Source organism: Cryptotermes secundus, unplaced genomic scaffold (assembly GCF_002891405.2).
Source record: "Cryptotermes secundus unplaced genomic scaffold, Csec_1.0 scaffold2553, whole genome shotgun sequence".
Lineage (NCBI taxonomy): Eukaryota > Metazoa > Arthropoda > Insecta > Blattodea > Kalotermitidae > Cryptotermes > Cryptotermes secundus.
This window is the reverse complement of record NW_019745135.1, coordinates 107,250-119,779: the sequence shown is the minus strand read 5'-3', so window position 1 is coordinate 119,779 and position 12,530 is coordinate 107,250. Positions and strand designations below refer to the sequence as shown.

The 12,530-nt window shown below is 37.3% G+C and overlaps 1 protein-coding gene across 3 annotated transcripts in view; it reads left to right on the top strand.

Moving 5' to 3' along the window:
• Window positions 1-12,530, top strand: part of LOC111875075 (WASH complex subunit 5) — a 43,421-nt gene that overhangs the window by 20,139 nt on the left and 10,752 nt on the right. For all 3 annotated transcript variants that reach the window (XM_023871128.2, XM_023871129.2, XM_023871130.2), the window contains 7 exons: window positions 1,380-1,516; window positions 2,407-2,524; window positions 4,728-4,847; window positions 5,894-6,129; window positions 6,817-7,068; window positions 11,234-11,416; window positions 11,890-12,197. In XM_023871128.2, the coding sequence (XP_023726896.1) occupies window positions 1,380-1,516; window positions 2,407-2,524; window positions 4,728-4,847; window positions 5,894-6,129; window positions 6,817-7,068; window positions 11,234-11,416; window positions 11,890-12,197 (1,354 nt within the window). The remainder of the gene's footprint in view (window positions 1-1,379; window positions 1,517-2,406; window positions 2,525-4,727; window positions 4,848-5,893; window positions 6,130-6,816; window positions 7,069-11,233; window positions 11,417-11,889; window positions 12,198-12,530) is intronic.

Here is a 12,530-nt window from a genome sequence, read left to right as displayed (position 1 = left end):
GGGGAGGGGGGAAGTTTGGTCTTTACATCTCCCTACAGCTTATTGGTACCCCTCATATCATTTGGTAGAAACACATACAGTAATAGGAAGAGGAGGAGAGATAGACGGGTGCCTGATACCGAGATACCTACTTCGGTACAATTTGGTATCTTATAATTTTTTAATAAATTCAATAAGTAACAGAAATTAAAGGGAAACATGTATTGATAATGCAAAACCAAGTTATCTACTCACAGATAGTCAAGTAGAGCTATGTAATGAAAGCATGTTGAAGAGAAGTGAAAACTGGTAAAAATTTAAGATGACAACAAAATTAACCTGTACCTAAACACTACATCATGAGTGTGTGTGTGTGTGGCAGTGGAGTTAAAGCTCCGTGCATTCTAAGCAATGGCACTAGATGGCGATTCATCAGCCTCACACTTCTAGATCCAGTACCCATTTCACAGGAGACTAAATAGCTCCCAGATCCAGTCTGGTTGCGGGAAGTGAAGAAGACAATTGTTATAAAGTTTCTTGTTGTTCCTTTGTGCCTATGTCAACTAATGATTATAAAGGCTTCAGATTGTTTACTCATAATTGTGATGAAATTATGGATCCCATGAAGTATCTAACCCATTAAATTTTGTGACAAATCAAATTTGTATCAAGTCTCTTTACTCACTGAGCTATTTCAGCTAACAATACTGTGTGAAAGTAATATTTGTTTCTGTTAACAGTGTTAATTAAACTATATTATTCTTAAGAACAAACACCTTTTATGAACATGGGAAAAACTTTCACAATACACTTCTGCTGACTGACTGAATAATGGGTTTAAAGTCAACTCAGTGGTAATGGTTATTCACCTAAAATCCACTGGTTATTCATGACTCTGCTTATAAAACCAAACAAATAATACTTGCATGTGATCGATTGATTATAGGCACAGTTTGGATTGATAATTGGATTTACTGCACACTTCATACATACAGCTCATTACTACAAGTGACTAGTGTGCTATTGCTAATTAATAATTAACAGATCTATATGCCATATTTTAGTACAATTCTGACAATTCTTGACAAGACTTGATACAGGCTAGATGACCAGGTTCAATTCTTGTCATAGGCAGAATTGTTCTCTTTGCCATCATATTCACACCATTGTTTTGGCCCAACCATTTTATTCTCCAGTCAGTACCAGTGATAGAGAGATGAAACATGAAATTGACTGTTAACCTTCTTGTCTAAAATGTGTGGAGTTTTGCTTTCATGCCCTTACATGCTGTCGTGGTGTGATGCTTATTCAGAGGAGAATTTTTACCTTTCCCTTTCCTTTGCATAAAATATCTGAAAGTTGATTCTTTCAATTCAGAAAATTACTTACTTTTGTTCCAGCTTGGGAAGGGAACAAACGATGCAAGCAGATTCGAGACCAAGTGATTGCTGATGCGAAGTACAGTCCTCTGCAAGTGTTTGAACTGTTGCTGAATACAGCACAATTTGAACTCAAGATTAGGGATATGTTCAAATGTGTGAGTTACATTATATTATGTTAACATATTTGTGGCAAGTTAGTTGTGAGAGCACATAATTCGTGTGCCACATGGGGTTTGTTAGCTCATCTGTTTCTGAAAGATGGCAGTTTCTGTTAGATGACTTCAAATTTTACATGTTAGGCATCATTACAAACAAGAGTTATCTCAGGATGTAAAATAGGAATTACCAATCCATACTCTGTGTCTGGTCACTAACACATGGTAGTATATTTACTCTCACTTTATCTCCAATTTGCTGCTTTTTTCCCCAGTAGTGGTAGTATACGTAAATTAATAAACTTAAAATAAAGAAAATAAATGTATTTGTGATTTTCATTTTTACTGTTTTGAAGGAAACTTTTCAACTGTGTATACCACATGGCTGTTCCGAGTAATAGGCAAAGTAAATACTGAACAAGGTGAAATTCAGTTGACCCCATATCTCCTTTAAAAGTCATAGTATTATAATAAACTGAGACAATTTGGGCAGTAAAGTGGTAACAGGTTCAGTTCCCTGCAGGTATGTAATCTTTCTGTTCATCACCACTGTATCCAGGCAAGCTCTGGGGCCAAACCATTTCTTATCTTACAGGTGCTGCAGTCTTTCCCTGTAGGGGAAGTGGTCAGTACATCAAGATGATCACTCAGTGGTATTTATAGAGCTTTACCTCCCATGCCTCCTGTATGCATAGACTTGCAGTCAACTTCTGTGTTTTATATATCATATTATTTTTATTCTATAATTTCATATAATGACTTGGAATTTTATTGTCATCTTCGCCATCCCACAAATGTGTACAGGTAAAGCATGTTCTATCTGTCTGCATGTTTCAGCTTTGAAACTGCCAAATGGATTTCAGTAAACTTTATTCATTTCCTGTTTGTAGCTGCTGATAGAGAAACAGAACAAGTGGGAAAAATACAAAAAAGAAGGTGTAGAGCGCATGATGGAGCTCTCTGAGGTGTTTTCAGGAATAAAACCCCTCACCAGAGTTGAAAAGAATGGTAAGTATAAATGGGAACGTCTTCTGCAATTTCTGATAGTCATTTATCATATTTACTTACATAATTTATGCACCCCTGTTTTCATACAAGAAATTATTACCCTCCCAAACTTTTAACAGATTTTTGTTTTAATAGATAGGAATAAATAATTACAAGTGTAATTTATGCTTTCACATTATGGCTACCCTCTCTGTTGTAGAGTTTCAGTTTGAACAGGTGCACATGGTTTGGTCTTCCAAAGTAATGCACACAAGTGTATATGCTTGCTCAGGTCATGAAATATAGGAAAGAGGACTTTATCTAACTGACAGTGATGATGATGATGATGCTGATGCTGATGATAGTTACTGTGATGGTGCTGATTGGCAGTTAACTTTGCAAATGTTTTTAGAGTGGAAGGGAAAGAGAGAAGAGCTAAGAAGCACACATTATGTATTGCTGCTTTCATGTGAACTGTAGATGTTATCAATATGAGGTGTTTATCGGAAAGTTCTCAGACTAGGTGAAAAAAGAAATGCTGGCTTAACTAACTGAATTTTGGCTGCCATCTCCTTCAAAATAGTCTCCTTGGGAACATATACAGCGATCCCATCATTTTTCCATGCTTCAGAAGTACTGTGGAAGTCATTTTTCTTAATGCTGTTGAGTACCGCTTGCAGTTCTCTTCGGATGTCAGACACTGTTTCAAAACGTCCCTTCAGTTTCATTTTCAATTTGGGAAACAAAGCGATACCACAGGGGCTGCGTCCAGCAAGTAGGGAGGATGGGGAGTGATAACAGTGCTTCTGTCAGTCAAAACTCTGTGGTTTTCAGGGATGTGTGGGTGGGCACATTGTGATGGAGGAGTAATATGGTGCATTTTCAGATTTTCTCTTAAGATCACCTGGCGAACTCCATAACTGATCGTAACGGTGTCTGAGAGCTCAGGTACATAATGAGAAACGCTTGGTTCCAAGTTCCATCAGTGTTCATACAGACATAATTAGGAGCCAAAGTGCATCCAGCAGAACGATAGTTTTTATTTGAAAAGCAGACATTCCCAGAAGGGAAGGAAGCATTTAAACCGAAGGTGAACTTTAGTATGGGACACCACCTCACTAAAGCATAAGCATAGCTATAATGGACATGGGGAAAGAAATTATTAAAAAAGAGGCTGGGTACTTCTACTAGATCTGTTAATTGGGTTGGTACCAATAGACATAATGGAATTCCAAACAACAGAAGCATATTCACTACCACCGCCATCATCACTGCTCCTTCCCCTCCTCCTCCTCCTCCTCATTATCATCCTATTTATTTCTTAATTTTTGTGTGCTAACTCAACAGGTATGGGAGCCAGTTACAGTGTTAAGACAATAAGACAAGTAAGTAAAACAATACACCCCATTCATCACTGCACTATGCTACCACATACTCTACTGAAAAGCTTATATCATGCAGACAGACACATGGCCTGCACTTTAAGAATAAATAAAATTTATGGGGTGCAACAAGGCGGTATTTTATCACTGTCATTGTTATTTAATGTCTTTATTGGGTGATTTTTATTTTGGTCCATTGTAACTTCAAATCTGACTTCATCTATGATGTCAAGAGCAGCTCATTGTACAAAAAATTTGCATATGACAAAATATAGATGACAAGTTTACAAAAGAGGTCACAGAGTAGCAGTCAAAAAGAAAAGCATGTCTGAAACTTGAAACAATGGAAGGATTCTGTCTTCTAATATCTGTGAAAGGCCACACAGTAAGTGTAGTACTGGAAAGGAAGGGGAGGAGAAGGCTGGTGGTGGTGGTGCAGTTTTCATCTTATTAAAATCTATGATGTTTGCATAACATTTAAGGTTTGATGTTCCTGTAGTAGTAGTTGCTTCACTTGTTTGGCTTATTTGTTAACCCTGAAGATGGAGGTGACATGTTCCTTCAAAACAATGATTGACTTTCAGCATACTACACATTCTTACCATGAAGTGTTTCTAGAAATAATACGTAGCTAATAAGGGGGGAGTGAAAAATAATATATCCCTTAGTACAATATCAGATCAGTGCTGTTTATTGTGTTTAATAATATTGAATTTGCATTTGCAGCAAATCAATATCAAATCCAATGAATCAAATAAAACTGAAAACAATTCAGTTAGGAAATATTAGTGTGTACTTTCACATTCTGTAATCTCAGTAACTTTGTGATTGTACTGTAACAGAAAATCTTCAGTCATGGTTTGGAGCAATGGGGAAGCAAATTGACTCTTTGAAGCATGAAGATGCAACAGTATCAGGCAGAAAGATAGTTCAGCTTATTCAGGCTCTTCAGGAAGTTCAAGGTAAGATAAAAACTGCTAAGTATGAGGACAGTAGATAGAGTCAGGTAGTCATCTGCCCTACCATTGACTTCCCATAATGTTGTATAATACAGAAATATCTGTATATGGTGGCCCATCTTGCAGTGGAGCCTAATGAATGTTGCATAAATTGGATGTGGAACCATTCTGAACTTTGGAAACATAATAGTTCCCCATCCCTATTGAAAGTACTGCAATGTAGCCTGACATGAAGGATAGCATTTGGTATGTATATCGTATAATAGTGACCAATTTCAATAAAATACCATATACTAAGTATCCAGCAACTTTTTTTTTCTTAATTTTCTTAGTTGTAATCCATCTTTCCATCAGATCGGACATTTACACAACAGAGTCGCCTGTCAGATAGTATCAAATATTATATAATAACATACAACATAACGAGCCTCCGAACACCACATCAGCCATTGTGTATATAATATGTCCGTATAAACATTACATATATTACAATTACAACTGCCAACTTCCAAATACCATCACATATACAACTTTTAACTGTACTTTTGACTATGTAAATGGTTATTTTAAGACTTCAACTTTTATTCTAATTTACATTTTATATTTACTCATATTTTATACCATTGCATACATTTGGAAGTTTAGTACTGTATTTTATATTTGACATGCAATTCAATGAAAGAAAGTTTAGTATATTTGCCTGATGATGGCCTCTTAAAGGCCGAAACATGTAGCAAAAATATGTCCTAGAGCTGCTTACACATATTACTGATTGTTGTGTTGTGACAGTTTTCAGTAAGAAATAATATATGATACACAGCAGGATGCATTCACTGAAAATTCTTCCAGTAATTCTTCATTTTCGGTAATCTGGCAGTACCTTGGTCCCATATATGTCGGATTACTAAGATTGTACTGTATTTTAGTTAATTATTAATGTCTGTCTTACTGGTAATTGTAGTATGTTGAATCAACCATTGGCACAAACTTTAAGAGATGTGCATGCACATTTGTCTGGTACTATTAATAAAAAACTGATTCCTCATCAGAGTTCCACCAGCTAGAAAGTATTCTACAAGTGCGCCAGTTCCTGGCAGATACAAGAAACTACCTGCATCAGATGATTCGTACCATTAACATCAAAGAAGATGTCCTCATCACATTGCAGATAGTTGGAGATCTCAGCTATGCTTGGGAAATTGTTGATTCCTACACCAATATCATGCAGGAAGGAATCAAGAAAAATCCTTCATTGGTCATCAAACTTCGTGCAACATTTCTAAAAGTAAGGGAGAAAGTATAATGTGGGCACACATCCACCGTGTTATAATTCTGCAGCTATTGCTAATTATATTTCTTCCTTGATCTCTCCCCTCCCCTTTATCACATTCCTCTATTTTCTCCTTTCAGTTTTGTTTTTTGTCTCCTGCTTCCTCCTCTTCTTTTCACTCTTCTCATCTGGTTCTTTTCATTCTGCTGCCATGGGATTGATTCTGTTGATGGATGAGTCAGTAGAAGGAAGACTCTGGATATTTGTTACTCATTAATTATTTCAATAGGCTAAAGGTGATGCTTTCAAATGAAGTCAGAAATCATCTTACAACCTTTATGAAACTATCGTCATCCATTACCATTTCCACCAACGTGAATTTTCCTATGGCACAAACCTTCTCCATTTTTCTCTATCGTCCTGTAAAGTGCTACTGTTCTGTCTTTTTCCATTTGTTGCCTCCTTTGTTTTGTGTACCCTACCATATTGATCTCTCTTTCCTTGTTCTTGGTCTTGTGGCTTTTATTCAGCATTTTTTAAGCTGTGTAGTGAATCCTGTAGTCATTTGTGCATAACATGCAGTCATTCCATAGTATGCTTAATTTGACCAACTGGTCTTGTCATATTTCTATATCTTAAGTAATTCCCTGGTTCCATGCTTTATTTCTTCCATTATAATTCAAATTCTATTTTTTTTTTCAGTTATCTTCAGCACTAGAAATTCCTCTGTTACGTATCAACCAAGCACACAGTCCTGATCTGGTATCAGTGTCACAGTATTATTCTGGTGAACTGGTTGGATATGTTCGCAAAGTACTGCATATTATCCCAGAAACAATGTTTGGATTGCTGGCTCGAATAGTTTCCCTTCAGACATCAGTCATCAAAGAGCTGCCTACTCGACTTGATAAAGATCGCCTCAGGGAGTATGCACAGCTTGAAGATCGACATGAGGTTAGTAATGAAGATCTACTTTATTATGTCAAATATCATCACACTAATTATTTACTAAATTACTTTGGTCAAGTGGGATTTGTGGTGGACAAAGTGGCGCTGGGGCAGGATTTCTCCGAGTACTTCGGTTTCCCCTGCCAATCTTCATTCCGCCAATTGCTCCACAATCACCCTCACCTATCATCTGGGGCTGGTACAATAGACGAGAAGTGGCTGCAGTACAAGGGACTTAGTCCCACCCCTCTAGCATTAAAAAAAATTACTAAATTAATTAGACAGGTATCCCTTGACATTTTGAGGTAATTTGTTCCATGAAGATTGTTCATAAGTTGAAAAGTCATAAATCAAAAATTACATTCCCATTAATTTACATGAAAAAGTTGCCTATGGATTCATGAGTCCCAGAAATTACCATGCAAATGATGCCTGTCAGTTGCACCTATTCATGGCTAGGAAACAAACGTAGACTGCATGTCAGTGTGGTAGCAACAGCAACAGTGTAACCAGCATTAGTGTACTGGCAGGTCTGCTTGCTGCAAAAGCAATAAGGTGCTTGCTAGAAGCTTATAAGTTCCCACTTCTCCAAATATTTGTTCTTCTGCCTTTGCCAAAAAGTGTATGTGTATGTATGTATATATAATGTGTGTGTGTGTGTGTCTTCCAAATGTAAGACTTTTATTATAGCGAAAATGAAGTTCGTGAAGTGAAAAAGTGGTGGAAATTAACACACTTCTTTGTAACAAAAATTTGTAAAATGAGGGATACCTATATTATGTAATTTTCTCACAATTTTTGCACCCTAATTTTTAAGCATATTCATAACTTCATGGAGTGCCTATTAAATTGTCTCCATCCATCTATATGTACGCATGGAAGAACTCAAGAAATGGTGATCAGATATGCATGATATCTGATATTGAGGAGTTTGTTTGTTGTCACATTCCAGTTTTTTTTTTAAATCAGACAAATAACAAACCACATGAAGACTTATGTGCATATCTGCATGTATCCCAAGTGTAACTTGCTAAATATTGTTGAAGTGCAGATGTTTCAAATAGAATGTGGAAGCATTTGAAACACATTTTATGTCCAGTACACCCTCCATAAGTTTTATGGTTTTAAAGATGGTTAAAGAAAATGGATGCTGTGCATATATTTTCTAACATATTATTTTCAGTACTGAACAGTAGTTTTCCAAGCGCAATTGAAAGTTGCTGAATCTCATGATGATCATTTTTGGGGCATAAGCAAATTAAGTCTTAGTACCCATAGGCATACTAAATCTCTTATTCTCAATAAAAATTGATCCATTCACATCTGTAAGCACATATGTGTAGTGGCCTGAAACTGGCATCTTACTCAGAGTACATAAATTCACAAAGCATATGTTCCTTCATCTTTCATTAAGTTGGAACAGTTTTTGCTTCTGTGCCACAGCTTGTTATGTTGACATCTGGTGGAGTGGAGAAATTTATAACCAATACTAATGTTTACTGTAGGTTGGAGTTTTGGTTCATTTTGATGAAAATTTGCTGATAGTACAGTTATTGCTCAGGAATATGTTTCGTGATGCAGATCATGTTAATTTTTTTTTTTTTAATTAATTTCTAGTGTTCCATGTATATAAATATATATTTAATATTGAAATATAACTGATTATGCTGCTAAAATATTTTGCTCTCAATCATAATAGATCAGTATGCATGAAAGGGAATGCTTCAATTGTTTAAGGAAAATGGCAGTTAAAAAATAAAAAATTGTTCCTTGAATTTGGGCTGTGTTGAAATCATACTTGTTTTATTCTTTAAATGTAGTTTTCTTATACAGTATGACTTTGAAGCATATATTAAGCAGGTTTCTTTTTATGCACATAATTTTCTTTAAGAGTGTATAATAACAGTGAACAGTGACTCCTTAAAGCTATTGCAGTTTATTCAGTACAGGCTTACATCATTAAGTTCTATCCCATTTGAGTGTCAATAGTTCATATATGCATGTGAATTTAGTGTTTATTATAAGGGTAGAGTTAATCATAAGTGAAGACCACAGTTATCAGTGATTCAGCACATTAAATATTTACATTGTCTGCTGTTACATACAAGGTGTGGCAATAAAGAAACCGGATTCATGCTCTAACCCTTTATTAAAAAAAAATCAGACAGTCGAAATGTTATCCCCTTCAATGTAGTCCCCTCCCCGATCCCTACACCGCTCCATGCGAATTTTCCACTGTTGGAAGCAGTGCTGCAGGTCATCTTGTGTTATGCTCTTCAAGAGTTGCGTCGCTTTTGCTTTCACTGCATCCACGGACTCGAACCTGGTCCCTTTCAGCGCAGACTTGATTTTTGGGAAGAGAAAAAAGTCGCACGGTGCTAGGTCCGGAGAATACGGTGGATGTTCCATCACTGGAATGTTGTTTTTTGCCAAATACCTCTTCACAGATAGCGCGTTGTGTGCTGGCGCGTTGTCGTGATGAAGAACCCATGAGGCATTCTTCCACATGTCTGGTCTCCTTCGTCGCACACGTTCACGGAGGTACGTCAAAACATTTTTATAATAAACCTGATTGACAGTCTGACCTTCAGGCACCCAATCAATGTAGATTACCCCCCGGATATCGAAAAAAACAATCATCATTGCTTTGAATTTGGACTTGCTCATGCGCGCTTTCTTCTTCCTAGGGGATTTGGGGCTCTTCCAATGCATGGATTGTCGCTTAGTCTCTGGATCATATTGAAGAATCCAAGTTTCGTCACACGTAATTACGTTTTGGAAGAAATCAGGATCATTTTCAATGTTTTCAAGAGTGTCAACACAGCAATTCACTCGATGTTCCTTTTGCTGGGGGGTAAGGATTTTTGGCACCACTTTAGCACACACCTTTTTCATGCCCAGATCGTCGTGCAAAATCTGTCTAACACTTTCCTTATTGATGTTCGTAAGTTCAGAAATTGCTCGAATGCTCAGTCGACGATCTCTTCGAACAATTCTAGCGACCTTCTCCACATTCTCTGGAGTTTTCGCAGTGGGAGGACGGCCCGATTTTGGATCGTTCCCGACGTTTTTCCTACCCTCCATAAACTTCTTAAACCACTCGAAAACTTGCGTGCGAGATAGACACTGATCACCATATACTTCTGTCAACAAATTGTAAGTTTCAGTGGCAGATTTTCCAAGTTTTGTGAGGAATTTGATGTTAGCACGTTGTTCTGCATTAGCACTCAGCATTATTCCGACGGAGCTCAGAAACACGATCCGCTTCTAACAATGGTCGCGGCCAGACTAACCGATGCACGTGAATGAAACTTTGTGTGACGGTAGAGGGAAGTCCAAGGGTCAATGCCCTACCCTCCTCTTCGTCAATGACGTGGCCGGAAATGAGTCATAAAAGTAATCCGGGTTCTTTATTGCCACACCTTGTATTGGTAAAGGTGTTCCTATGCTTAACTAATGAAGCACCACTCCATGAAAAATTGCTGAGGAGTGGAGGTATTTCTCCATAATTCTTGACCTTTGCACTAGATGTAGATGAGTGGTCATATTCACACCCTTGCTGCTTTACCCCTTGAGAAAGAGCCCCATTACTTATTGGATAATTACAGTTGATATTACAAATCAAGTAAGGACCCCCCACCCCACCTTCCCATGATACGAATTGTCTTTGTATGAATATTTAATTTTCAGTTTATCTAAAATGTCGCACTTCCAGAATTACAGAATATTTCTTTCTCTCACAAGTTGCATGTTATTTTCTTGTTGGTCAATTGAAAGGCCTGGATGTTAGTATGTCTTATAATTCCTTCTGCTCAGTGTGTCTGTTAAGTGTAGGCTGTATCCCATTAGTCTTCTTTTGTTTGGAAGTTAAGGTAATAGTAAATTCTTGTGTACTTTTCACATTCTGTTCATGTATACAGCAGATGTTGACTCTGAAGCCCCCAGGAAGGGATAGCAGTAAGCATAATATCCAGGCTTGAGGAGTGAGCTGTAACACATCATGAAGTTGGGTTCTGATTGTTTTCTCCTATTTGCTACAGGTTGTGAGGTGACCTTACTTGCATATATGTTAAAGAACATGCTGTGCTGCACACACAAAAAAAAGACTGTAATGACAGGACAGTTGGTATTAAACAGGTTGTCTCAAGCTGATGTCTAATGTTTTCCACAGGTTGCTAAGTTGACCCATTCTGTTTCCATTTTCACTGAAGGCATCTTGATGATGAAGAGTACCTTGGTGGGAATTATTAGAGTGGATCCAAAGCAGCTTCTAGAGGATGGGATTCGTAAGGAGCTGGTAAAGCACATTGCAACTGCCCTTGATAATGGACTTACCTTCAACCCAAAGGCCAAGGTAATGCTAAGAGCTCCACCACTCAGGTAGTTTTCAGTTATTTTCACGTACATTCAGTCTTCAGTATTAGGAACATCTGATGTACGCATGGTTGGTTATGGTTCTCACATCTTGCCTCATCCACTTAGTGCAATCAGCCTCGGCTTTTGTTGGATAAATTCTGCATTAAGATATATGTGACTTCTTATGGTCAGCTATAAATAGGCAAAATTCAGTAAAAGGTTAATTATATTAGGTGAAGTGTGCAAAATATGTATCTATAACTATCTTTTAAAATTTCTTCTGTGATCTGTAAAGTTGTAGAGTGTTTGTAATTGTGTAATTTTTTATGAGTATCTCATGAATTGTATTTCAGCTGATATTTATCTGCTGTTATCGGTCATTGTTTATATTCCATTGTTTGGAATAGTAAAATAGTTAAAAGAGATGTAAGGGCGTTAAGATTGTTCATAGAATACTTTGTTATTTTTTAGACAAGTGAACTGGTGGGAAAGTTGGAAACTTTGGGGAAAATAATGGATGGACACCGTCGCTCTTTTGAGTACATCCAGGATTATGTAAATATTTATGGGTTGAAGATTTGGCAAGAAGAGGTGTCACGCATTATTAGTTACAATGTGGAGCAGGAGTGCAACAGTTTCTTGCGTAACAAGGTTCAGGATTGGCAGAGTGTTCATCAGAGTAAAACGATACCTATCCCAAAATTTCCTCCCACGGATAGTACATCTGTTAATTTCATTGGACGCCTGGCCAGGGAATTAATACGAATCACTGATCCCAAGTAAGTATACTGACCTTTCAAACTGACCATTCGTTAGTCATGTAATCCCCCTCCTTCCATATATTTGAGACCTGAAATATAGGAGGGAGGGTGAAAATTATGTGAATTTTATTGTTAATCCACATGTAGAATGAACTCGTGACCTTCCGGCTTGTAGCATAGTGCCTCAACCAAATACACTGCCACGTGCCCCTGCTATGGCATCTGCAATTTCCAAACAAATTTTTTTCCTGGCCAAAAACTGTTGGATGTGACCCTAGAATTATAGGATATCTATACAGGCCTGATTGACAGTGTTAGACACATGATGAAGAAAAATATGTGCATGAGAAT